The sequence below is a fragment of the Ictidomys tridecemlineatus genome, chromosome 1 (genome assembly GCF_052094955.1).
Source record: "Ictidomys tridecemlineatus isolate mIctTri1 chromosome 1, mIctTri1.hap1, whole genome shotgun sequence".
NCBI lineage: Eukaryota > Metazoa > Chordata > Mammalia > Rodentia > Sciuridae > Ictidomys > Ictidomys tridecemlineatus.
Genome location: NC_135477.1, coordinates 189,389,298 through 189,415,314, shown reverse-complemented (window position 1 = coordinate 189,415,314; position 26,017 = coordinate 189,389,298). Strand labels below are relative to the sequence as shown.

The 26,017-nt window shown below is 48.8% G+C and overlaps 2 protein-coding genes across 2 annotated transcripts; one reads left to right on the top strand and one right to left on the bottom strand.

The window, feature by feature from the left end:
* Positions 1-3,665: 3,665 nt before the first annotated feature.
* On the top strand, positions 3,666-4,610 carry LOC101965907 (putative olfactory receptor 2W6). The gene has a single exon (XM_005341298.2). It carries the CDS (start codon positions 3,666-3,668, stop codon positions 4,608-4,610), a length of 945 nt encoding a protein of 314 aa, XP_005341355.2.
* A 7,147-nt stretch (positions 4,611-11,757) lies between these two features.
* Positions 11,758-13,704, bottom strand: LOC101962074 (ras-related protein Rap-1b). Its single transcript, XM_005341289.4, has one exon. The coding sequence runs from the start codon at positions 13,569-13,571 to the stop codon at positions 13,017-13,019; it is 555 nt and encodes a 184-aa protein (XP_005341346.1). The 5' UTR covers positions 13,572-13,704; the 3' UTR covers positions 11,758-13,016.
* Positions 13,705-26,017: the final 12,313 nt, after the last annotated feature.

Below are 26,017 nucleotides of genomic sequence, written 5' to 3'. Positions count from 1 at the left end.
TTTTCTGTTTGATTTTCTATCAGAGTTGTCACTGAAGTTGCCTTTGGAAGACCCAAAATTGGCTGCAGATTCTGGAGAAGTCTCCTCCTGATCTCTGGAATTGAGGGAAGAAGGGCTTCAGAACCTCAGGTCCTCAACTTTCCAGGAATAAGAAGGGTGAGGACTTTGAATTTTTTTGAGTGTGTGGAAATGAGGCTCAGGTCTGACTCTCTACTGAAATCATCTTTGTGATGGCTTCTATTAGGGCTTATATTGGTTAGTGTGCATCAGAGTATGGAGCTTCCCAACCCCGACTTCTAATTTGGAACTCCACTTTTGAGAAAGATACTGCATCTGATTCAAAAAAGATAGAACACACTGATTTCTACAATGAATTGTAAGCATATAATGATGATTCTGTTCTACTTGTTTGCCTAGTCCCTGCTGGGCTAACCCAGGGTGCCCGTGGAGACTAGAGGCACACATAAAACCACACTTTTGTGTAGGAGAGGAGCCAGATTGAACAGAAAGCTCTGTTCTGTATCAGCATAGAGAGAGCTTCTCTGCAATTGTGAAAAGAATCACAGGCTTTCCTCTAGAGATTGCTGAGACTAAGGGAGCTCTCTGTAGGCATGTAAGTGCAGGTTGGTGAGGGAAAGGTGACAAATGACAGCAGCCACAGCCCTATAGCACGAAAAGGATGGGAAAGGAGGAAGTGCAGATCAGGGGACCTGAGCCCTGGGCTTGGCTGCCATAGGACCTGAGAGAGTGCAGAGCAGGGGACTTGGGCCCTGAGATTGGCTGGTACAGGACAGGAGGGAGTGCAGAGAAGGGGACCTGAGCCCTGAGCTTGTCTGGCACAGGACAGGAGGGAGTGCAGAGCAGGGGACCTGAGAACTGGACTTGGCTGCCATAGGACAGGAGGTAGTGAAGAGAGGGGACCTGAGCCCTTAGCTTTGCTGGCATAGAACAGGAGGGAGTGCAGAGAGGGGACCTGAGCCCTGGGCTTGGCTGTCACAGGACAGGTTAGAGTGCAGAACAGGGGACCTGAGCCCTAGGCTTGTCTGGCATAGGACAGGAGGGAGTCCAGAACAGGGGACCTGAGCCCTGGGTTTGGCTGCTATAGGAAGGAGAGGAGTGCAGAGAAGTGGACCTGAGCCCTGAGCTTGGCTGGCACAGGACAGGAGGGAGTGCAGAGCAGGGGACCTGAGCCCTGAGCTTGGCTGGCACAGGACAGGGAGTGCAGAGCAGGGGACCTGAGCTCTGGTCTTGGCTGGCACAGGACAGGAGGGAGTGCAGAGCAGGGGATCTGAGCCCTGGGCTTGGCTGCCATAGGACCTGAGAGAGTGCAGAGAGGGGACCTGGGCCCTGGGCTTAGCTGGTACAGGACAGGAGGGAGTGCAGAGCAGGGGACTTGGGCCCTGAGCTTGGCTGGCATAGGACAGGAGGGAGTGCAGAGCGGGGGACCTGAGCCCTGAGCTTGTCTGGCACAGGACAGGAGGGAGTGCAGAGCAGGGGACCTGGGCCCTGGGCTTGGCTGCTCTAGGACAGGAGAGAGTACAAAGCAGGGGACCTGAGCCCTGGGCTTGACTATCACAGGACAGGAGGGAGTGCAGAGCAGGGGACCTGAGAACTGGACTTGGCTGCCATAGGAAGGAGAGGAGTACAGAGAAGTGGACCTGAGCCCTGAGCTTGGCTGGCACAGGACAGGAGGGAGTGCAGGGCAGGGGTCCTGGGCCCTGAGCTTGGCTGGCACAGGACAGGAGGGAGTGCAGAGCAGGGGACCTGAGCTCTGGTCTTGGCTGGCACAGGACAGGAGGGAGTGCAGAGCAGGGGACCTGAGACCTGGGCTTGGCTGGCACAGGACAGGAGGGAGTACAGAGAAGGGGACCTGAGCCCTGGGCTTGGCTGTTATTGGAAGGAGGGAGTGCATAGAGACAGGAATGGCCAGAGAGAGTCTCACCTTAGCTCAGTGGGTGGTGTGGCCCGGACCCACATTTCAGGTCAATGCCTTTGTCTCACAAAAAATTTTTTTCCCGCATGGGGGAAAAGGGGTCTAAAAATTCCTAAATAAGAATGTGCAGTATATCTGAAATATAAATAGTTCCCCTACTCTTTGTTGTTAATTCTATCCATTAAAGCCTAGAAAGCCCTAGTCTGTCCTCCATGAGTTGGTGTGGTTGGAGCATAACCTTAGGTCAGAGAATCAAGTCCCATTCACCAACCCAATTTCAGAACATTAGGCCGAAGTTTCCATAATGAGTTCACATTTATTATTTCATGCCAATGAAACTACTAAAGAAATTTGACATTTTCATAGCTCCTTTGCAATTTCATGACTGTCAACTAAACACCTGGGCAGGATGCGAGTCAGAGGACTATGCATGGTGGCCACACTGATGTAATAAAGTATGGAGGAAAAAATGTTTTTAAAAGACCTGAGGTCACCTTGTGATTTTGGCTCAGGAGTGGCAGTCTAAGTGACAGCCATTGCTAAATAATTTGTGTAGTTTGTCATCCCCAGTCCTTGGGTCTCTCCATGGGGTACAATTTAGCAATGGGTCTGTGGATACTGAAGCTCAGCTGCTCTTCACACTCGACGCTTGCAAAGTGTGCCTGTGAAAGTCTCCCGGCACTTGTCTGGCCACTTCTGAGGGTTCCCTGCCCCTTTCCTACCCCTTTGTGTGGCTTGGCTGGGGATCTGGTGTCTGAACTGTTGGATTCAAACTTAGGGATCCCCACCACAGCTTCAGCCAGGCAGAGTTTGCAGACTCCACCATGAGGGCCGACAGGTGGGGCAGCAGCCACAGGCACACAGGGGTCCTTCAAAATGCTTCTGTACTCCCATGTCCACTGTCTTGTGTTGCCTGGTGTCACTTGCTACTACTGTCTAAGGGGAGGCCTTCCTCAGTAGCTATTGGCACTATCAGGCAGGGTCCCCTTCACAGCCCTTATCTTAGACAACTGTAGCCCTGGAGGCTGTAGGTGGCCAAGGTATAAGCCCACTGTCACCAGGCATGTGGACATGGGAGGTATGGATGGGAACCTAAAAGCCCTATCCTCTTTCCATCTTGCATGAGGAAAGCCAACACACAGGATGCCAAGCTGGGTTGTAGGTCATGTATTGCAGAGGCAGAATCACACCTGTCACCTCAAGAATTATTGGGTCCTGTTTTGATACAATGGCCTGCCATTCAAGGTGGCCTCCTGTGTGCATTCGCGAAGTCCCTGAGCATCGGCCCTGAGTTTGGCCCTTGTACCTGGGCACATCCTGCTGGCTTTTGTGGGAGCATCCTGCTCAGTGGGCCACAGGTCACATTCCTTCTGTGAACACAGCCAGAGCCCGGCTCTCAGGTCATGGCCTCCATTAACATAGGCGCAGCTGCAGGGCTCTCCCCACCCGTTGGTAGCCACTGGCCAACACCCAGCCCTCGACAACTCTTCTGGCTGAGCTTCTGACCCGCCTTGGTCATCACATGCCTGTACCGTTCCCCAAGGCGGCAGGCTCCAGGGCAGATCCATGCCCCACCTGGGAGTCGGGCACACTGCCCTGCTCATAATGGGCCTCTGTAGGTGTACACTCAGAGGTGAACTCTCTTGAGTACACAGCCGGGTGCAGTGGGCAGGGGGCCATGCTGTGTTCTCTTACCAGTGCCCTTGATGTTTCTGCACACAGTGGGGTGGCCATGGGGAGCGGCAACGACAGCTCCCTCCAGGCATTCATCCTGGTGGGCTTCTCTGACCGGCCTCGACTGGAGAGGGTCCTGTTTGCCTCTGTCTTGGTCTTCTATGTCCTGGCACTGGTGGGCAACGCTGCCATTGTCCTCTTGTCCCTAGCGGATGCCAGGCTCCACACGCCCATGTACTTCTTCCTTGGGAACCTGTCCTTCCTGGACCTCTGCTTCACCACCAGCATTGTGCCCCAGCTGCTGTGGAACCTCTGGGGCTCAGACAAGACCATCAGCTACCACGGCTGCGTGGCCCAGCTCTACGTCTACATGGTGCTGGGCTCCACCGAGTGCGTCCTCCTGGCCGTCATGTCCTACGACCGCCACGTGGCCGTCTGCCGGCCCCTGCACTACATGGTGCTCATGCATCCCCGCCTCTGCCTGCAGCTGGTTGCTGTGGCCTGGGGCTGCGGCTTTCTGAATGCCTTCGTCATGTGTCCTCAGACCATGAGGCTCTCGCGCTGTGGGCGCCGCAGGGTGGACCACTTTCTTTGTGAGATGCCGGCTCTCATCGCCATGTCCTGTGAAGACACCATGCTGGTGGAAGCCTGTGCCTTTGCCCTGGGGGTAGCGCTTCTGCTGGTGCCCCTGTCCCTGATCCTCGTCTCGTACGGCACCATCGCAGCCGCAGTGCTGAGGATCAGGTCGACCGCGGGGCGCAGGAAGGCCTTCAGCACCTGCTCCTCCCACCTGCTGGTGGTCTCTCTATTCTACGGGACCATCATCTACATGTACCTGCAGCCGGCCAACAGCTACTCACAGGACCAGGGCAAGTTCCTCACACTCTTCTACACGGTGGTCACACCCAGCGCCAACCCCCTCATCTATACCCTGAGGAACAAGGATGTGAAGGGGGCAGTGGCCAGGCTCCTGGGCTGGGAGAAGGGGTCTGGGGAAGCTTAAGTGAGCAGCACTTGCATCTGGCTGCTGAGGTGCAGTGCCCTCGTCCACATCCTCAGGCCAGTGGTGTTCTGTGGAGGCGGGCTGGGGCGGATATACATCCTGAGATATCTCAAATTCACACTTGAGTCTCAAGTACAAATGTGACATCCATCTGTGTTTCCTGTGTGCACATACACATAGCCTCAAAGTCTGTGTAGGCATTCAGATCACCTGTGTCGCCACAGGCTTGCAGGTCCTGGGTGGGGTTTCCATGGTTGGGTGGTGATGGTGCTGAGGAAGTTTTGGGTTTTGGAGCATTGGGACACGGGGAGCTCAGATTGGGGTGCCTGATCCATGCGGAGGACTTGCTGGAGCCACCAAGTGAGACAGACAACACAGTGGCTCAGGGTTCTAGTGTGGCTCGCCCTGCCGGGTCTGGGTGGGACCAGCTGTCAGCTCTTAGGAGCTCTGCTCCACCATGGCAGGGGACTTGTCATCTGCCCTGTCCACAAGCACCAGGCAGTTTGCAACTACATCCTAGGTGTCAAAGAGAGACAGTGAGCAGCCTTTCTCAGCACCCCTGTGCCCACAACTGTGGTGGCATTTCCAATGGACATCTGGGCATGCTGGGAGGACAGCCTCTGCCCAGGCTGTCCTCATGAGCCGGGAGTGGCCTTTTATGTGCATCTTCTGGAAGGGAGGACTGGGGGGGGGGTCGTGGCCCCTCTCCTTGGCTGTTCTCACAGCAGAGTGCTCCCAGGAGGGCTGAGCAGCCAAGGGCCTAGAAAGAGCCAGGCAGATGATCTTGGTCTCCTGGGGAGGTTCCTGGCCAACCTCACCAGACATGGTGTTGTTGGCGATCTTACAAGGTCAGTGCAGCCGGACGTCACTAAGAGCAGTGCTGCAGCAGCAGGTGCCTAGGAGCCCGAGGATGTGACTTCCCGGCTCCGCAGCCCTGGAGTGCAAGACCACGGCTGGGCAGGCGTCTGTTAAAGGCTCCCCCCAGTCTCCGGTGACAGACAGACCTGGGAGTTGTCATGTTGGGGATAGTCAAAGTTGACTCCTCTCTTTCCCCAAGCCTTCTTCCTGTGTCCTGAACCATGAGCTCCCTCGGGAGGTGGGAGTGAACAGAGAGCCTCAGCCCACCCTGTTCCTTGTTCAGCAGCGTCCCTCCGGTGACTGTTCCAGGTGAATGGATGGTCCCTTTCATAGAATAGCCTTATTCTAAGTCCTGGCTTTCGTTTAACCCTGGAGGGATACAAAATCCAGGAGCAGAAAGCGTGTCGGGAGATGGGTTCACACTGAGAGCCACCTGACCCCCAGCCAGGCTCAGTGGCTTTAACCTATAATGACTCCGCTGGGCTCCCTGGCTAGAAACCGCTGATCCCACCCTTCCGAGGAACGATCCGTGGATGAATTGCTTGGAGAAGGGGCCTGGAGAGCACCCTTGGGGACACTTATCTGGGAAAGTGCTGTGCCAGTGCCCAGGGGCAACTTCATGACTCTGGGTGAGATGGAGCTGAGGGGCTGGGAATCTCAGCGGCATGGCTGCCAGTCAGTGAACAGCAGCACTTGGGACTCTTCCTCTTAAGTCAGTGGAGCTGAGAGTGTGGCCGCAGGTGTGCCCTTCCAGATGGCCTGGTGTGGGATTCTGTTTGTCCTTGGCTTAGAGAAGATACCAGCAAGGGAAGGAAACCCTTATCTCAAGCTCAGGGCAGATTCTGCTGCAGAGCTTACTGAGACCCTCTCTGAAGCTGTGGGTGACGGAATTGTCTAGACTGTCTCCTGGCTGCACAGGGAGGAGGCTCTGTGCTTGCTGGCATTCCTTGTCACACAGGGATAAATGCAGCCGGTGTCACAGAGTGGCATTGTGAAGGACCCACGGCCACACTGCTGTGCTCAGTGGGTGGACTCCTCATCTGGCTCCTCCTTGGATCTGTTTGGTTTTGGTTGGTTTGGCTTAAGGGACCCTGCCTAAGGAGCATCTCAGAAGCACCACCGCAAGTGTGTTCTTTGTGGAAGTTTGTGTGGGAGTGAGTTGTCACTTACACACTACTCTCTGTTCCTTTGGATACATGCCCAGGAGCGGAACTGCTGGATCACAGGGGCTGCCGTTCTCTGCTGTGGCTGTGCTCACAGTGCCCAAGGGTTCCCTTTTCTTTGCCCCCTGCTGACATTTATTACTTTTTGTCTTTTTGATATTGACCATTCTAACAAGCATGAGGTGACATCTCACGTGGTCTTAACTTGCGTTGCCCTGATGGTCAGTGGTTCTGAAGGTTTTGTGTACATGTTGGGCATTTGAATGCTCCTTGTTAGAAATATCTATTTTGAGAAATACCTATTTAGATCCTCCTCTCATTTTTGAATCAAATTACTTGTTTTCTTCCTGTTGAGCTTTTTGGGTTCTGTGTGTGTCTGGGATTCTGATCCCTGTCAGGTGTGGCTTGCAGGTGCGCTCTCCCATTCTGTCCTCCTTTGCTGTTGATTGGGCCCTCTGCTGTGCAGAAGCTTGTCAGTCTGATGGAATTCTGTTCATTTCCACATTTGTTGCCTGTGCTTTTGGGGTTCTATCCAAAAAGTTATTGTCATGGAGCTTTTAATCTATGTTTTCTGCCAGCTATTCTCCACTTTTGGGTCTCACATTTAAGATCTCTAATCTGTTTCCTAAATTATGAAATTAAGAAGACATCTGACACACACCTCTGCAGCTGGGTGTGAGAAATCAAGGTAGGGATGACATAGGAGGCTATGGTCCATTTCTATTGGTGGGGGCACTGTGTCCAGATTTGGCCAAGCAGAGTGGGCTAGGCTTCCCTGAGCTCAGGGCCAGGTACAGAGTAGGCTAGGGTTCCCTGGGCTCAAGGCCAGGTGTACAGTAGGCTAGGGTTCCCTGGGGCTCAGGACCAGGTGCAGAGTGGGCTAGGCTTCCCTGGGGCTCAGGGCCAGGGTAGAGTGGTCTAGGGTTCTCTGGGCTCAGGGCCAGGTGTAGAGTGGGCTAAAGTTCCCTGGGGCTCAGGGCCAGTTGTGGAGTGGGATAGGTTTCCCTGGGGCTCAGAGCCAGGTGCAGAGTGGGCTAGGTTTCCCTGGGGCTCAGGGCCAGATGCCGAATGGGCTAGGGTTCCCTGGGGCTCAGGGCCAGGTGTAGAGTAGGCTAGGCTTCCCTGGGCTCAGGGGCAGATACAGAGTGGGCTAGGGTTCCCTGGATTCAAGGTCCAGGTATACAGTGGGGGCTAGGATTCCCTTGGGTAAGACCGGTACACAGTTTATGGTTCCTGGGCTCAGGTCCAGGTTCATGGTTGGCAAGAGTGTCCTGGGCTAAGGCCAGATTCAGAATGGCTAGGGTTCCCTCATCTCAGGGCCAGATGCAGAGTGGGGTAGGGTTTACTGGGTTCAGAGTTGGGTAGGGTTCAAAGGCCTTGCACAGAGTGGGCTAGGGTGTTTTAAGCTAAGGCTAGGTTTAGAGTGTGCTAAGGTTCCCTGGGTTTTGGGCCAGGTACAGAGTGGGGTAGAGTTCCTCGGGGCTCAGGACCACGTACAGAGTGGGCTAGGGTTTCCGGCCTAAGGCCAGATGTACAGTGGGGTATGATTCCCTGGGCTCAGGGCCAGATGAAGAGTAAGCTAGGGTTCCCTGTTTTCCAGGGCCAGGTGCAGAGTGGGGTAGGGCTCCCTGGTTTCCAGAGCCAGGTACAACGTGGTTAGGGTTCCCTGGGCTCAGGGCCACGTGCAGAGTGGCTAGGGTTCCCTGGGCTCAGGGCCAGGCTGGTGTGTTTTACCTGTTTTCTGGAGGTCTCTTGCTTCCGTAGATCAGTCCCTGAAGATTAAAACTCATGCAAACTTGCCCTCCAGCCTGTGGATACAAATCTGTGGAAACAGGTCTCTGTGATTTGATTTTTAATAATAAAAGTTAGCGATGTTACTATGGAGACAAGGTCTCCACTGGGACCTGCAAGTCCGGCTTCTACCTCTGCTGCATTAGCTCGCAGCTCACGCATACTCTGACAGATCTGGAGTTTCCTTCAGGTTGTGGTGAGCTGTACACTCTGGTGCCTGTCTCTGTCTCTTCACATCAGACACATGCAATCGACCCAGGCTGCTCAGACATGTTCCCACCAAGAGCTTGTGCTCTGAACTTTTGGGACCTTTCACAGGGAAGTGAGTCTTTCTCGCCTCTGAGCAGGGCCTTCCACCTTCCTGATATGAATTTGCTTTGGGGAAAGGAGAGAAAATGGAATTTCAAGTGTACACTGTAGTGCAGGTCTGAGGGCTCTGGCCTCATGCTGTTGCCAAGGAGGAAGGCTAGGATTCCAGGTCACGGGTAGACCTGCAGAGATGAACTCATGCTCCATCCCAAATAGCCAGGTACTTAAGTGAACAGCCCCTTGCAGGTGCAGCCAGTGCAGGATCTCCCATCTCTCGAGCTAGAGCTTGGTATAAGGGGGCGTACTTAACAGAGCTTTGCAAAATACGTTGATTTTACCTCAGAAGCAGAACACAGAAGTCAAACTCAGGTATTGTGAGAGCTCACTTTTATACTGCTGTACTGATTTATCACAAATACTTACTTACCAGTGACACTACATCCCCTGTCCCTGCAGGGGATAGAAGAATTCATGATTAATGACCAACATTCAAACATTTGTCATTTGCACTTAATTGATCTTCCTTCGCTCAGCGAGTGTGAGGACTGTGGAGATGGATGAAAAGATGGTGGGGAAATCCAGTGGCGCCCATGCTGGCCTGCCATGGAGGGGCAGCTGGACCCCTATCTTAGTTCTGAGGTCTGGTGTCCTGTTGGAGACACGTCTGCTGGATCTTGAGGACTGAGAGTGTTAGAAAGCAGGAGAGCATGAGGAAGGCGGTGCAGGGCAGAGGGAGACGGCAGTAGGTGCATTCGCCCAGGGTTCAGCATGGAGGCATGCCCCCACCAGTGTTAAGCTGACTGGGTTTGGTTTGGCCCCTCACAGAGAGAAAATGAGTGGGCCTAGGACAAGCCTGGCATCAATAGGATACATTTAAATAAGGTCACTTGCTGCAGCTTACAGTGTGCCCTGGAGGACAAGGGGAGGAAAAGACTTTTAAAACGTCTCTCCTAGTGCCCCATGATCACACGATAGTGGGGTACATTGACATAATCGTGGCTGCATGCAATGTCACCTGCTCCATTTCAGTCTTCTGTGCTTCCTCTTTCCTCCATCTCCTCACTTCCCTTCCCCTAAGCTCTTCCTTCCATTTATTGTCTACCTTAGTGCTTTACAGCTGGACACAGGCACAATACATTGTGGAGTGTACATGGTGTGCAGAGCATAGGCTGGTCATCTCCTGCCTTGGTTCCTCCCTCCTGGCCCCCTTCCTCTGCTCCACTGACCTCCCCTCTACTTCCAGGGATCTGCCCCCCCCCCTTTTCTTCCATTATTCTGCTCTAGCTTCCACATATGAGAGAAAATAAGAAAAAAGCCTTTTAATAACTCAGGAAGAACTTATGCAAGTTTAATTAGTGAAACAGGAGAGTAATGGAGACTAGGAATTGGGTTTGGGAGACAGATGTTAAAGCAGTGGGACGGTGAGACTTGGGGACATGGTTGGGCGTGGAAAGCGAAGTTCCAGAGTTCCAGTCCTGGTTGCTTCTCTGGGCCTGGAGGGAACACGTTGTTAGTTGGTAATTAGCAGTTTTCTCTCAAATAAATGGGAAGAATCACAAGAATCATTATGTTAGAACTAATCATTATGTTAGAACAAATGCTGTGAAAATAATGACCTCAGATCCATCCTGTTGAGACAAAGCCCCTGGCACAGGGGGATCATTACCCTCTTGGCACAGAAGTCCCTGGGGAATGGAGCCATTAAGAAGTCCGCTGTGTGTCTGGGTGGGGCCTCTGAGGAGTGTCTCCTGTGCCCCGCTGAACTGCCGGAGGCCTCCAGGACCCTAGGGATCCCCAGGCATCTGCGTCTGCACAGGAAGGCAGCCTGCAGGAAGTCCCAGAGCCCTGTCTTCCCTCACTTGGCCTTGGAACACAGTTACACCAATGGCAGAGAGTGCTTCCTGGCCCTGGGGAGCAAGGCCATCCTGGGCCCTTCAGGTTAAGGAGCTCCTGGTGGAAACGCCCAGGCTCAGATGCCTCAGACACGCATCTTCCTCATCCCAGAGGGAGAAATGAATTTCAAGTTTAAATTTTTCTGCTACAAAATCTTCCAAATAAGTGCAGAGTCCATGTGTATGTACAGACCTAAGATAAAAATACAGGTGAAAGCAACACTTTCTTTGAGTTGATTTACTTTTTAAGATTTGTCCTGAAGTAAAACTGTAAAAATTTTGGTGTGCAGTTCTATTAATTTTGTAGACACATAGACTTATATAAAGACCATCAAGATCAGGGTGCCCACCCTGAGCGCTCCCTGGTACCCTTTCTATCTACACTCTGCCCCAGCCCTAAACTCTGAATCCGTGTTCATCACTATCATTTTTTCTTGAGGACAGCGCCGCATACGTGTCATCTTGAAGGACCCTTATGAAAGCCACGGCTGACTTTAAAGTTGCCCGTTCAAAGTCAGCAGGCTGCATGGGCCGCCCATTCTGATGGCTGTGCCGGCCGCTCAGGTTTAGTTTGTGCTGAGCAGAATTCCTTTGCATGGGTGGCCTCTGTGTGCCTGTTTCGCTGGTTGAAGGGCATTTGGACTGTGCATGGTCTTGGGTAAGGATAAGTAGAGCTGCTATAAACTCTTAAATACAAGTTTCCTTGGGAACGTATAGGGGCCCTCAGAAGCTGCCAAGTCCTTTCACATGGTGGTGGGTGCATCCCACCTGTGGTGTGTGGCCACCCTGCCGCCAGCTGGCCTTAGCTGCGCAGGAGGTGTGCAGGCCCAGTGCAGGCCCCCTGCAGGCCGTGCCATGCCAACGTTTTCGTGATGATGACTCAGGGCCCCTTTCCATGTGGATTTGTCACCACCACGTCCTTTTCTGTAAGGTGGCCGCTTCCAGTGTTTACTCATTTTTAACGATTTGCTTCTGTTTTCCCTGTAGAGTCGGTGCAATCTTCAGCAAGTCAGGACAGAGTTGATGGGTGGACAGTGGCCTGCGGAAGTCTCACCCCAGCTTTTCACAGGGCCTCTCATGCTCTCCACGGTAACTTTCTTTCTTTCTTTTTTTTTTTTTTTATAATGCAAGCCCTTGCATGGCAATCCAAATTTATTGAACTACTGATGCTAAGTTATACAAAATTGCACCACTTTAATTAAGGCTTTTAGTTTACATTTGGCCACCTCAAAGTAGTTGTAACATTAGGTTGGTCAATTTAAATACTGTGGCTCCCTGTTGGATAGACACACAATCTTTACACCCAAACGTTAATGCATACAAAGCAACAAGGCATTGTTAAATAAAACAGCAATAGTTACTGCAAATTAGGCCTTGTGACCAATTATACATGATTAAAATTACTTCCCACATTCACATCCACAGTACTCGTCCACCATTTAACATCTCAACCAAAACGTTACACATGTGAAACAATCACTAACAGGCAAAAATACTAAACCTGTATATTTGGTATTGCAAATACACATATGCATGAGCAAGCAAGGGATTCACAGTGAGAATCTACAGCTGCAGAAGCCTGAAAATGATTTACAAAAATTGTTAAATCATTAAAAAATTGTTGAAAATATACACTTCTTGTTGTAGACCCCCACTGTACACACAACTACAAACATTGTTCCCTATGTAAACAAAAAAGGGAAACACATAATAAGGAGATTTGAAAAGTCTGGACATTTCCTTCCCAACAGATATTAAAGGCAACGTCTTTAATCTAAGACATCATACTGAAAGGACTATATTTTAAAGACAAGATCACTGTCTCCACAGGTTTTTGAAAAATTAAAAAAAAACTATATAGCTGTGTTAATCAAAGCGCTTATTTTATACAATACAATGATAATGACCTTGGATTTAAAAAAATTACAATAAGCTACAAGTATCAAAGAAGCAAAGTTTATCTGGAGTAGTCTATATAGGAGCTCTTTGGACTTTCTTTTATTATGCTAAAATAGTGGTGCTTTCAGGATTTACATTATTGTACTCTCCAATACAAAGTATGGGGTGTGTTAAAGTATACAGTACACCATTTTCATACATGTACAACATTGGTGGATGAAGAATGTCTCTTAGCAGTAATACTGGATGTAGCCTCTGGTTTTACCAGCTGCATTCTCTAGGACTATTATATAAGTAAAAATCTCTCTTGTGATACTGAAAAGTGATTAGAATGTGCAAACTGATATAGTAGCTTTCATCCGCCTCTTAAAGGGTACCACTATAGGAAAGTCCATATAAGATGTTGGTAGGTTTAACAAAGTTGGAATGCTGGCACTGTTGAATTGGGCAACAGTTCTTCAGACCTGGCTCAGAGCTACAATGCATTCAATATATTAAAGCAGCTGACACGATGACTTTTTGCGGGCCTTCCCAGGCACTGGAGTTTTTCTGTTAATTTGCCGCACTAGGTCATAAAAGATCTCATTAACATTTATTTTTGATTTTGCAGAAGATTCTAAGAATGCACAGTTGTTCCACTGTCTTGCTAGATTTTGACCTTGTTCCTTTCCTACAACTCTTTCATCTTCCAAGTCACACTTATTACCAACCAGAATCATGGGAACATCATCAGTGTCTTTAACTCGAAGAATCTGTTCTCTCAGATCTTGTAAATCATTAAAGGTGGACTGTGCAGTGATGGAATAAACTAAAGCAAAGCCTTGTCCATTTTTCATGTACAAATCCCTCATTGCTGTAAATTGTTCCGTTCCTGCAGTATCCAAGATTTCAAGCATACATTGTTGTGCATCTACTTCAACTTGCTTTATATAAGAATCTTCTATCGTAGGATCATATTTTTCAACAAAAATTCCTTGAACAAATTGTACAGTCAGAGCAGACTTTCCAACTCCTCCTGAGCCAAGAACGACTAGCTTATATTCACGCATGATGCAAACTTGTCAAAATTGAGTACCTCTCATGCTGTCACCGGGTTCCCGTAGCCAGCGTCACCCCGCGCTCCCTCCGGGTCGCTGCTCTGGGCGCCACAGCGGTCCTGTCGCTGCCGCCACCGCTCCCGCTGGTTTACACTCTCCACGGTAACTTTCAGTAGCACTTGCAATCTGAATGACGTCCCCTGGCTAGCCTCTCCATCGCCCGTTGGCTTATGGTGTGCTAAGAAATCTGCGCCTACCCAGCCTCTAAGTGTTTTTCTTCTGTTTTCTATTAAACTATTTCTATTGATTTTACATTTCATATCAATCGTCCGTGACCCGGTTTGGGTTGATCTTGTAGAAGGGATGAGGTTAAAATGAGGGTTTTTGATAGCATATGGAGGTCCACTGGTTCCAGCAATTTGTCTTTCTTACTGCTAATGCTTAATTCTTGTGAGTTTTTTTCTTTTTAGAAATCATGTTACAGATGCTCTGATACAAATTTTTCTTTTGAATTTTTTCAACATAGTTCTTAATGACTTAAAAAATTTTATTCATTCACATCAAACATGAACTAAATTCATAAGAATTTTGTCTCAAATAATGGGATTTTCATTCCTCAAGAGAATTCATGAATGAAAAGGAGCTTACAGCAGGGTCTGGGGTTTGGTGTGATTTTTATTTCCAAAAGTAGGCGAGACAGAAGTTTACCTTGTCCACAGTGAAACTTCCTGAGTGCTGTGCTCAGAAGCCAGTCCACACCCACAGAGATCATCCCTATGCTTCTCTGTTCTGTGGTGGGAAGGGGGCATACTGGGTTAATTTGATTGCAATGCTCTATAAACAGGGGCCTTTATTCAGGAAATGCTTCTTGAATCTTAAATATACAAGAACACTAAAAAATGGGATAACTGAGTGTGGTGGCAAAGGGACTCAGAGGAGACTCAAAGGGACTCCAGGAGGAGGATGGGTGTGCCCTGGTTGACCGTAGAGGACATGCTGTGGAGCAGAGACCACGACTGCATGAAGGAGCAGGTGGTGACCGCCTTGTCACCTGGCGAAGGCTGACCCCAGCCCCTTAGCAGGGACACAGTTGTAGGAGACCAGGATCAGGACAGACCCAGGGCAGTGTGTCCAGGCAGGATGGGCTGATGGCAGCCGGCACCTCACATACAATGTGTGATGCGTCAGTGACAGCAATGACCGTGTAGCCCCAGGGACGTGGTCGGTGGGGACAACATCAGGTGAAACTGGCGGTTCCACTGAGCCAGGCTTAGGCTGCCATCTGCAAGCACAGCTATGGACGCATCATGACCCATGATGGAGCAGCTTGCAGCTGGCTGTAAAGAGCCATGCTCCACGACCAGAGGGGCATGCATCCATGGCCTCGTGGACATGAAGGAGTCGGACTGCTCACTCCAGTTGTGATGGTCTTTCCTGGGCCCAGAGGCTGACCAGCAGCCAGGGAAAGATGCTGGGTATAGCAGAAGCTGAGGATGGACAGGGTGCTGAGGAGGAAGTATGTGGGCGTGTGGAGTTGAGAGGTCACCAGGAACAGGAAGATGACTCACTAATCCACCTCTTCTGCCCAGTGCCTCGAATCTGTAGGAAGGTGTCAAGTTGGGACTTTGTCTGCAATGAGATGTGGCTATAGCTTTCCGTCTGCAGCACTGAGGTCCATATAACTCTAGAGACCTCTGCAAAATAGAGCTTTTAAAAGATCTGTATTGGTATTTCCAGAACTAAAGTGTCATAAAAAAAAAACCAGCTTCTTTTCAGACTCTGCCAGTGATGAGCCCCTTTCTGCTTCCTGATGAAATCTAGAATGTGGGGTGCAGCAGCTTTGGTTAGCAGGATCAGCACCCTCACCTCCACCTCACACTCTGTGCGTCAGTGCTGTCCTTGCTCCGAGCTGCAGAGCTGGATAGGGACCAGGCACAGTGCGTTGCCAGCTACTCACTAACCGTGTGACCAGGAGAATGACAGCTGGGGCTTGACCATGCATCCCTGGTCCTGACCCAGTCATCTTGACCCCACTGCATCCCGTGTCAACAGAGGGCAGCTTGAGGGAGAAGCTAGGATCATTGTGTGGGTGTCATTTTGCAATAAGTTTGCTTCTGATCTGCCTCAACTCTGTAAGAGTGAGCTGAGTATTCTCATTATTAAATAGACATGAACCAAATATTTGGGCAGTGAGCATGGACCTCCCCTAGGATTAACAAAAAGGTATGTTTTCTATGTCAACAATTAAAAGCTGGGTCTGAGGACTCAGTTTCTTACCATACACTCATTTTGGTGTGATAGACACCTGGATGCCAGAGGGGCTAGGATACTAAGACAGAGGTCTGCATGTGTGTCCCTGTGGCTTCCCACAGCTCTGCTGTCCATGGGCAAGATGTGCCCATGTGTGGTCTAATGAGAAAGGGTTGTGGATCCTAAACTCAGAAAAGGAGCCATATGTGATGAATAATGAGACCTAGAGTTTAACAAGTAAACACAACTTGGAAGCAACAGATCAATTCCAGGGCTGACGTAGCAGGGTCTGTCCTGAACACACTGTCTGCAGGTCTCATTGTGAGAACAGGCACCTACATGACGTTGAAGGTAGCTGCACAGGGACTGGGACATGGCAGCAGGATGCCAGGGACCTGCCCTCCAGGCATGCAGGATGCATCACCTGAGTTCACTGATGCTCAGTCCAGGGCCGGGGCCCGGCATTTAGACAGACGAGGTCATACCCATGCCAGGGTCACGTCGATGGTCTGTATGGAACCAGGGAGAGCGAGTAGGAGAGGAGGAACTCTGACATGCACTTACAGAAATGTGCAGGGAGACTCAGAGCCCTCGGGGTGTGAGGGTTCCTCTTGCAGGTGGCCAACAGCTGTTCTTGGAGGCAGTGGCCTTCAGTATACCTGGACTCACCTAACACTTGCCACCCAGCCCACCCTCCTCTGCTAGTCTCGTCGTGGGCCTCGTGCCGCTGATCAACACCAGCCACTCATTCTATTTACCCGCAGCCACCAGGCCTTGCTGAGGGTGTGCCCCAGCCTGACCCTGCCCAGTCAGTTGAGAAGACCATGTCCACTGACAGTGGTAGACCCTGAGGACCTTGTGATGCCAGAGTCCTTTACAGTTTCCACTCCCTTTTGTGACCGATGGACACTTCAGCACTTGTGTCTAGCCTTACTGTGGTGCCAGGGCCTTGTGGCCCCACCCGCATGCGGCAGTGCCTACTAACAGCTTGCCAAAGGCTCAGCGGTCCTCATCTCCCACACCCTCACCATCTCCCTGGCCCTCCGCTGCCTGGTCTGGTGACCTGACCTCCATCTGGCTCAGAGTCTGATACACTGGCTCTGTGGGCTTGGCCGTGGCACATTTCACACGTGCCAATGGGGCAGAAAATGGGGAGGATGGCTACCTGGGGTCAGATACTCTTGTGAGCTCGGGGGCAGGACAGTGATGTCAAGGAAGGGGACCTAGAGCTCTCCAGAGGGGCCCTGGTTTCCCATGGCACCCATTACAGCAGCCCAAGGGGCCCAATCAAGGTGACCTGTGTGTGAGGCACAGAGCATGGGCAGTGGAGCTGGAGGGGCTACCAGTATAGGGCTCAGCTATAAGAGAAGGGAAGCTGACATACGGCCCAACATGGGAAAGCCTTGGAATGTGCAAAATGAGAGAATCCAGACAGGAAGCCCACAGATTTTATGGTTCCCTTAACATGGAACTTCGAACTGAGGCAAATCCAAACACAACAAAGCAGGTTCCTGGTTGCCAGGGGCTGGGGGCTTGGCAGAGGCAGGGGAGGCACCAACAGGTAGAGGTTTGCTGCTTGCAGTAATAAAAGGGTCTGGAACGACGTAGCACTGAGGGTTGTACACTATTTTGAATTGACCTACTGCTACACTTTAAAATGTCTGCATCTGTGGTGTATATTATCACAATACAAATAAACTCACACTAGCAAGAAATATGCTGCCTCATAAGCAGGGGTAGACAAATAATGAAATGACTAATAAAGAAAAAGAGTCTACTACAGCCTCTGCCAAAATCAGTGTAAGAGATAACTATGTCAGACTTCCCCCAACACCGCTCACATCGCCACATGCAGACTCATTCCTGGCTCTGCAAGCAATGCTCCAGTGAGGGCAGTCAAAAACAAACCCCAGTGTTCATAAAAGAAGCACACCTGTGCCCTCACTGCAGAGAGTGTAATTGTCCACAGGGAACAGTCCCTGAGTGTCCCTCCTGCACTCCACTCCCTGGAGCACCCCTGCAGCAGCCTCCTCTCCTCTTGAAAGCTCCAGGGATGAACAGCGGGCTCAGGACGTGCAAGACTGTGCATCAGTTTGTTCCTGGGGTCCCCTGCGTTTCCCCTTTGGAGCATGGCAGGCTGTCCTCCCTCCATGGGCTATTCTTTTCTTAGCAAAGCTGGGGTATGTTTTCAGTTCCAAGGCATCTGATCTAAGACTTAAGAAGGCGTCCCTAGATATTCACTGGGTAGAGCCGGGCACAGTGCCCCACTGAGCTGGCTTCCCAGAGCTGGGATGGTGAGGTCCCAGGGCTGATCTGCCTCTCCTGATCCCACATGCTCTGAATGCATGGGCATTACCAGTTCCCAAGGTTGTCTCCCTTCCTCCATGTCCCCTGCAGGAAGCAGAAGGTGGCTGCTGGCTCACCCTCCTGAGTGACCTTGGGTTTGCTCCTCTCTCGTGGGGGACAAGGGGACTGGGTCCCAGGCTTCCTGGTAAGTCCAGTGCAGGCTGAGGGGCACGGATCACTGAAATGCTCTGCTTTCCTCCTCCATGGCCAGGGTGTTTAGCGGTCGTCCACACACTGGGGCCACATGGGGCTGCATGGTGAGCTCAGGCCAATGAGGACTCATGGCTCTTCTCAGGGTCACTGGGCCACCACTCTCTGATGACATGGCATGGAGGAGGGAAGCTGGTGAGGTGCAGAGTGAGGGCTGCTGACTGTGTCACTGGGGACTGGAGCTGAACGTGGCAGCAGGGTTCACTGTGACAGGATCGTACCCGCGTGGGACAGAACTGGCTGCCTTCAGGGCCAGTGCCCCTCTCTCCCTCACCTTCCCCCTGCCCTGCTGGTCTTCCTCCACTGACTCAGGGCTTCTGACTGGGCTGTGTGTGCCTCAGCTGGGTCCCTGGCTGTGCTCAGGGTGCACAGAGCATCCCTGAGCCAACTCCAGACTGCAGCTGCTCCCTCCCCCCAGCCCCTTCCTCTGCTCCTCCAGCTCCCTGTTTCCATGGGTGGCCCCTCCCTTTCTGTCTCACTTCTTCCACACAGGAAAGAACACGGGGACCTCCACTCTGAGCCTGGCTTATTTCTGCAGGAGGGCATCTCCAGTGTTGAGGTGGGAGTGTGATTGTCACCTTGGAAGAGGCCACCTCTTCCTCTGCTGGGGCTGTGGCCTTTGGCCTAGCTTCAGGGTCACCAGGAGCTCAGGCTGTGGATGCCTCTGGACGTTGCTGGAAACAGCCCAGAGCATCAGGAGGGTTGCTGGGCCTCCAAGAGTCGGCCACACTATCCCATCACAGGCACCCCTTGGCGTCCATCTCTTGGTGACATTTCTGCATTTGCCAGGGTGTCAGCTATGAGTCAGCATCGTTTCTCTCTGTCCACAGGGGGGACACTTCCTCCCACAAGTGACAGGGCAGGTGTCAAACCAGCCTTCTGCTTTTCAGGTCAGCTGTGGGGCCTCCTTGCAAGGACCCATCACTGGGACTCCTGCATGATGCAATGGCAGAAAACTAGCCAGGCTCCCCCATCCCCACGTCCTAGGTATGAAGCCAGCCATGCTCTGAGGGCCTCAGCTGCCTGTGACATGGAGGAGGTGGGGATGCATTCCTCAAGACGCCCTCTCCAGGGTCCAGCACACCGCTGGCCGACTGTCTGCAGAGCAGACACTGGGCAGGACTCCTCTCCCACAGTCTCCCAGGGGAAATGCCTGGCGCTCTCTGAGTCCCATTTCTACCTGTGCCAAGGAGTCCCTGCGTGTTCTCTAACTGACTGATTGGTGCACACTCTCTGTGTGTGTTTAGGAGGCTCCTGGGAACTGGGATTCAGGTGCTCACTGGGTGGACATGGCCTCAGGGTCACTAGCACAGCTTCACCATGGCCTCTGCTGCTTCCTCAGGGAGTCCCTTCACACTGCTCTTCTGGGAGGGACATAAGGTACTGTGGTCAACTGTACTCACATGCTGGGACAGAACCTGACCCTCCTGGCAAACACCAGTGGTGCTGTGAATGGCCCTCTACCCCTCCTTCTGGCAGGCTGCTCTCCAGCCCTGGTGACCTGCTCCTGCTCTCCCTTCCCAGGTCCACCTGCAGGTATTGCATAGCCCTGAGTTTCCAGGTAAAGCACTCAGTGAACATGCTGTTCCTTCCCCCATGACCATGCCCAGGTACAGGGCTGGTGAGTGCCACTCTGCATCCTGGAACTGCAGGTGGTGACCTTCAGAGCCAGCTGTTAACAAGGTAAACGGGTGAACCCTAACCATAGTCAGTGAACTCTTCAGTTTTAGGCTGGGAGAAATGAGAGTCTTGAAGATAAGGACCCCAGAGAATGGAGTTGTTAATGCCATTCTGTTTTTATGTTGCTCTCAACTTCCAGTTGGAGAGGCCTAAGTCTGCAATTGTTTGAAGTTAGTCTCAGCTTCCCTTCTGACCAGTAAGAGTTTGGCTGGATCAGGAGGTACTGCTGTTTGGAGTTTTGTCCACATGGGCCAGGTGGGTGCACTATTAGGCTGGGGCTCCTGCAGAGTTCCATGAGTGGGGTTCCAGAGGCTGGGCCTGAGGGCTAATCAGGTCTCAGAGGAGCTTAGATCAGCACACCCCTAAGGCCTGGCAGTTGCCAATCTCTATCAGGAGCTGGATCTCATGAGCCTCTCAAGAATTCTACGCCAGGCACCAGGAAGCCGCCCTGCACACTTTCTGCTTCCTCCAATACTATGTTGCCAGGCTTCATCCCTGGGTATATTCGTACCTTTCAGATTCCCAGCTCACTTCAGCTGGTTCCATGAGCCACCAGACTCAGAGAGGAAGCCAGTTGCACTCCCCTTCATTTCTCTGACTTGAATCCGCTGGGCACAATCTTCTCTGTGTTCTGCTAGGTGCACCCTAGGCCACATGGTAGGTGCTTGCTAGGATGGTGTGGCAGTGTTTGCTCTATATCTGGGCTCCATAGCAGCAGCTGCAGCAATTGCTTCAAAGTGGCCCCTGCTTCTGCTCTCTGTGGCCAGCTGAGAAACACAGAGTACTTTTCAAGCACCAGTGCACAGAGGAGCCTCTGGGTCAGTAAGTGTAGGCAGCTCTTGGTCTCCTGTTTATCCCCAAATCTGGGTTTCTTTTTATTGTCCCTCCTTCTGTGTTGAATCAGCGCCATCATCACTGTCACTGATATCCTTGGTGCTGCAGCAGCTGGGCTCCAAGGTACTCTTTCTTCTTCGTTTACTGTCCCAAATTTCTAAGTCCCTCAGCCACTGAATGTTCAGTATTGACCTTTAGTGAAACCCCTCTTTCACTCACCTTGCTGAGAAGCAGTCCTCCTGTGCTCAAATCCTAAGCCTCATAGAGACAAAGAATACAGCTTTCTTCTACTCTGCTATCTTCTGACCCCCCTAAATTGTGTTAAAGGTTTAAGTCACATGAGCCCAAAGGCATTTGGATCCATTTCTTTTGTTTTCTCAAGAGCACTTATTTATCCATTAGCCAATTTTGGTATCTGTATCACGTAACGTACAGGTAAAAGCACATGTAATCCAGCTTGCACACACATACGTAGAAACAAACAGGAAACCAGGGTTGTATAACTTATCTAGATTTAACATTGGCCAGGATTTTTTTCCACACATATTTACTGGTGAGTTATAGTTGTACATAACGGTGGGGTTTGTTGTTATGTATTTGTAAGTACACACAATAACTGGCCAATATCATTCCTTAGTATTTCCTCCCCACCTTCCCTCCTCCCTCACCCTGACCCCTTTCCTCTACTCTACTGATCTCCCTTCAGTTTCCATCAGATATCCCCATCTTTTCCTTTTTCCCTCTCTAGCTTCCACAGATGAGATAAAATATGTGACCCGTGACTTGCTGAGTTTGGCTTATTTAGCTTAATATACTGGTCTCAAGTTCCATCCATTTTGAAAATGACATAATTTCATTTTTCTTTACGACTAAATAAAACTCCATTGTCTGTGTATGCTGCATTTTCTTTATCCATTCATTCATTGATGGACATGGAAGCTGGATCCAGAGTTTGGCTACTATGAATTGTGCTGTGTTAAACATGGGTATGCACAGATTGCTACGTACAGAATGCTGACTTTAATTTTTTAGGATAGATACTGAGCTGTGGCATGGCTGGTTACATTGTGGCTCTGCTGCTACTCTTTGGAGAAGGCTCAATACTGATTTCAATAGTGGTTGTCCTAATTTACAACCCCTAACAGTGTAGAAGTGTTCTTTTTCCCCCACATCCTTTCCAGCACTATTATTTATTATCATTTGTCTTCTTGATCACTGCCATTCTGACTGGTGTGAGATCAAATCTCAGTGTAGTTTTGATTTGCATTTCCCTAATTGCTAATGATGTTTAATATTTTTCATATATCTATTGGCCATTCGTTCTTCTTCTTTTAAGAAATGTCTGCTTAGTTCATTTGCCCATTTATTAATTGAGTTATTTGGTCTTTTTTTGTTTGTTTGTTTTTGGTGCTGTTTTGAGTTCTTTACATATTTTAGATACTAATCCTCTATTTGAAGAGTAGCTAGCAAAGATTTGTTCCCATTCTGTGTGTTCTCTTTTCACATTTCTAATTGCTTTTTTTTTTTTTTTAGCTGTGCAGAGCCCTTTGATTTGATGACATACCACTAATTAACTGTTGGAATTATTTCTTGAGATTTCGAGGTCCTATTGAGAAATTAATTACCTGTGCCTCTATGTTGGAACATTGACCCTTCATTTTATTTTAGCAGTTTCATAGCTTCTGAAATGATTCCTAGGTCTTTGATCCATTTTGAGTTGATTTTTGCAGAGGGAGAGATTAGGGTCTAGTCTCATTCTAAATATGGATAAGCAGTTTTTCCAGCACCATTTGTTAAAGAGGCTGTCTCTTCTCCAGTGTATGGTCTGGGCACCTTTTCAGGGATCAGATGATGTTATTTGTGCAAGTTTATCTCCTTGTCTTCTGTTCTGTTCCACTGGTCTGTGTGTCTGTTTTCAAGCCAGTGCCCTGCATTTTTTGCTGTTTTGCTCTGCAGTATAATTTGAAGTTAGGCATTGTGATCCTCAGGCATTTCTTTCTTTCTTTCTTCTTTTTTTTCCCCCTTAGAATTTCTTTGGCTTTTCTGGGTCTTTTAATTCTCAAAATGAATTTGAGAACTGTTTTTTTTTTCTAGTTCTGTGAAGAATGTCATTGGTATTTTTGAATCTGTATATTGCTTTTTATTAGTTTGGTCATTTTAACATTATTCATACTGCCTGTCCATGAAATGGGAGGTCTTTCCATTTTCTTATGTCTTTGTCAATATCTTTCTTTAGTGTAATAGTTTTTATAGTAGAGGGCTTTCACCTCTTTGGTTATATTTGGTCTTAGGTATTTATTTTTTTAAGGCTATTGTGAATGGAATTGTTTCCCTGATATCTTTCTTAGCAGATTCACAGTGGTATATGGGAAAGCTATTGATTTTTGTATATTGATTTTGGAACCTGCTACTTTGGTGAGTCTATTAGTTCTAGCAGATTTCCTAAGCACAAGATCATTTCACCTGCAAACAGTGATAATTTGACTTCTTGCTTTCTTGTTTTTATTCCTCTCATTTCCTCCTCTTGCATAATTGCTGTGGCTAGAATTTTTACTGCTATATTAAATAGAAGTGGTGAAAGTCGACATTCTTATTCCTGATTTTAGAGGAAGTGGCTTCAGTTTTTCTCCATTCACGTGATTTTATCTTGGGTTTTTCATATAAAGCCTTCATGATATTGAGGTAGGGTCTTTCTAGCCCCAATTCTTTAGTGTTTTTATCATGATTGGGTGCTAAATTTTGTCAAGGATTTCCTCTGTATCTGTTGAGATGACTAAGTAATTTTTGTCAGTATTTGTCTTTATGTGATAAATTTATCAATTTGCATGTGTAAAGCAGTCCTTGCAACCCTGCTAAAACCAATTTAATCATGATGTACAGTCTTCTTTTTTTTAAGAGAGAGAGAGAGAGAGAGAGAGAGAGAGAGAGAGAGAGAGAGAGAGAGAGAATTTTAATATTTATTTTTTAGTTCTTGGTGGACACAACATCTTTGTTTGTATGTGGTGCTGAGGATCGAACCCGGGCCACACACATGCCAGGCGAGCGCGCTACCTCTTGAGCCACATCCCCAGCCCAATGATGTACAGTCTCCTTAATACGTTGAATATAATTTGTTACTACTTTTAAAGGATTTGCATCTAAGTTTGTCAGGGATATTGGTCTGTAGTTTTCTTTCCTTGATATGTCCTTATCTGGTTTTGGTATGAGTATGATTATGACTTCATAGGGTGAATTTGGAAATATTCCATCCCTTTCTGGTTCATGGAATCATTTTGGGGGAGCATTTGCATTAGTTCTTTTGTAAAGGTTTAGTAGAATTCAGCTGAGCATCCATTTGGTCCTGGGCTTTTCTTTGTTGGAAGGCCTTTTGTTACAGCTTCTTTCTCATTGCTAGTTATTGGTCTGCTTAGGTTTTCTACGTCTTCATGATTCAATTTTGGCAGGTCACATGTGTCTAGGAATGTATCCATTTCTTCTAGGTTTTTGTTACTGAAATACATGTTTTCAAAATGATCCTCAGGATTTCTATGATGTCTGTAGTGATTTCTCCTTTCTCACCTCTAATGTCATTCATTTGAGGTCATCTCTCTTTTTATTTGGTTAGTTTGGCTAAGGGCTCATCAATTTGTTTATCTTTTCAAAGACCAACTGTTTTTGATCCTTTATATTTTCTTTTGAAATTCTCAGTTTCATTGATTTTGGTTCTGATTGGAATTATTTCTTTCCTTCCACTGGTTTTGGAATTTGTTTGTTCTTGTTTTTCAAGGACCTGGAGATGCATCAGTGTGTTATTTATTTGGGATCTTTCTGATTTTCTTATGTAGGCACTCATAGCCATAAGCCTTCCTAATAGAATCACCTTGTTATTATTTCAGAGGTTTGATCCAAACACTTTTGAAATTTCTCCCCTTATTTCTTCTATCACCCAATCATTATTCAAAACTGTATTGTTCAATTTCCATGTGTTTATGTAGTTTCTGTGGGTTTTTTTCTGATTTATAATGTGATTCCTTTATGATCCAATAAGATGCAAGGAATATCAATCTTTTGAATTTTTAAGAGTTGCTTTGTGGTCTAAAATATGGTCTATTGTGGAGAAGGATCCATAAGCCACTGAGAATAAAGTGTATTTGGCTCTTGTTGGATTAAATAGTCTGTAAATGTCTGTTAAGCCTGTTTAATTTATAATATTTTTCAGGTCCAAACAGTCTTCACTGAGATTATGCCGAGATGAGCCACCTATTGGTACCAAGTAGAGCTGAAGTTTGAGGGTCATTACTTTGTGTGTGGAGGAAGGTGCACTTTCTCTCATCTGGGTTTAGTTCAGCAGCAGTCTCTCCTCCTTGTGAACTTGTGGTGTCCCTGCAGATTCCCAGAACCTCACAGAATAGGGAGGAAACAAATAATAGCCACAAACAATGCAAGAAATAAACAGCATTAAAACAAATGCACAGTCCTTACTATGATACCCACAACACTAATTAACAAGAGACAGGAAAGGTGGGGTCAGCAATTGCCAACAGCAAGAAGTCAATAACCATGATCTAGATGCCAGCCACGTGGTTCATGCTGGGAGAGCTGCAGAAGCATGAACAGGGCAGGAGTTATGCAGACCAAATGTTCTAAAAGGTGCTGAAACTACAGCTCATTGTAAAAGAATGGGATAAAAAGGTAGGAGAAAGTTTAGAATGCTCAAACTGAATGGAAAGAATGGAAAGAATGCACAAGAGAAGTATCCAGCAATGGTTATAAGAAGGAGGAGAAAAAACATAGAACAAAAAGTAAATGGAAAGAGAGCGCAAGAGAAATTGGCTATTAGTGGGAGAAGAAAGCAGGGGAAGAGAAACAAACAAAACAAAACAAAGGAAAACCAAAATAAACAAGCAAAACTTTTAACCCTGAAGAGACAACATGGGGAAAAAGGATTGTCATAAGAATTCTGAAGAGGAGAAAAGGGAACCAAATATGTAGGTGTATAGACCCAGGAACTAATCGGCACAGCAATAACAATAACAAAAAAGGGAAGAAAGAAAGAAAAAAGAAAAAAGGAAGAAGGAAAAGAAAAAGGAAGAAGGAAAAAGATTCTTCATGAAAGTAAAAAACATTGGCTCCACTTGGCTGCATTGAGGTGTCCAAAC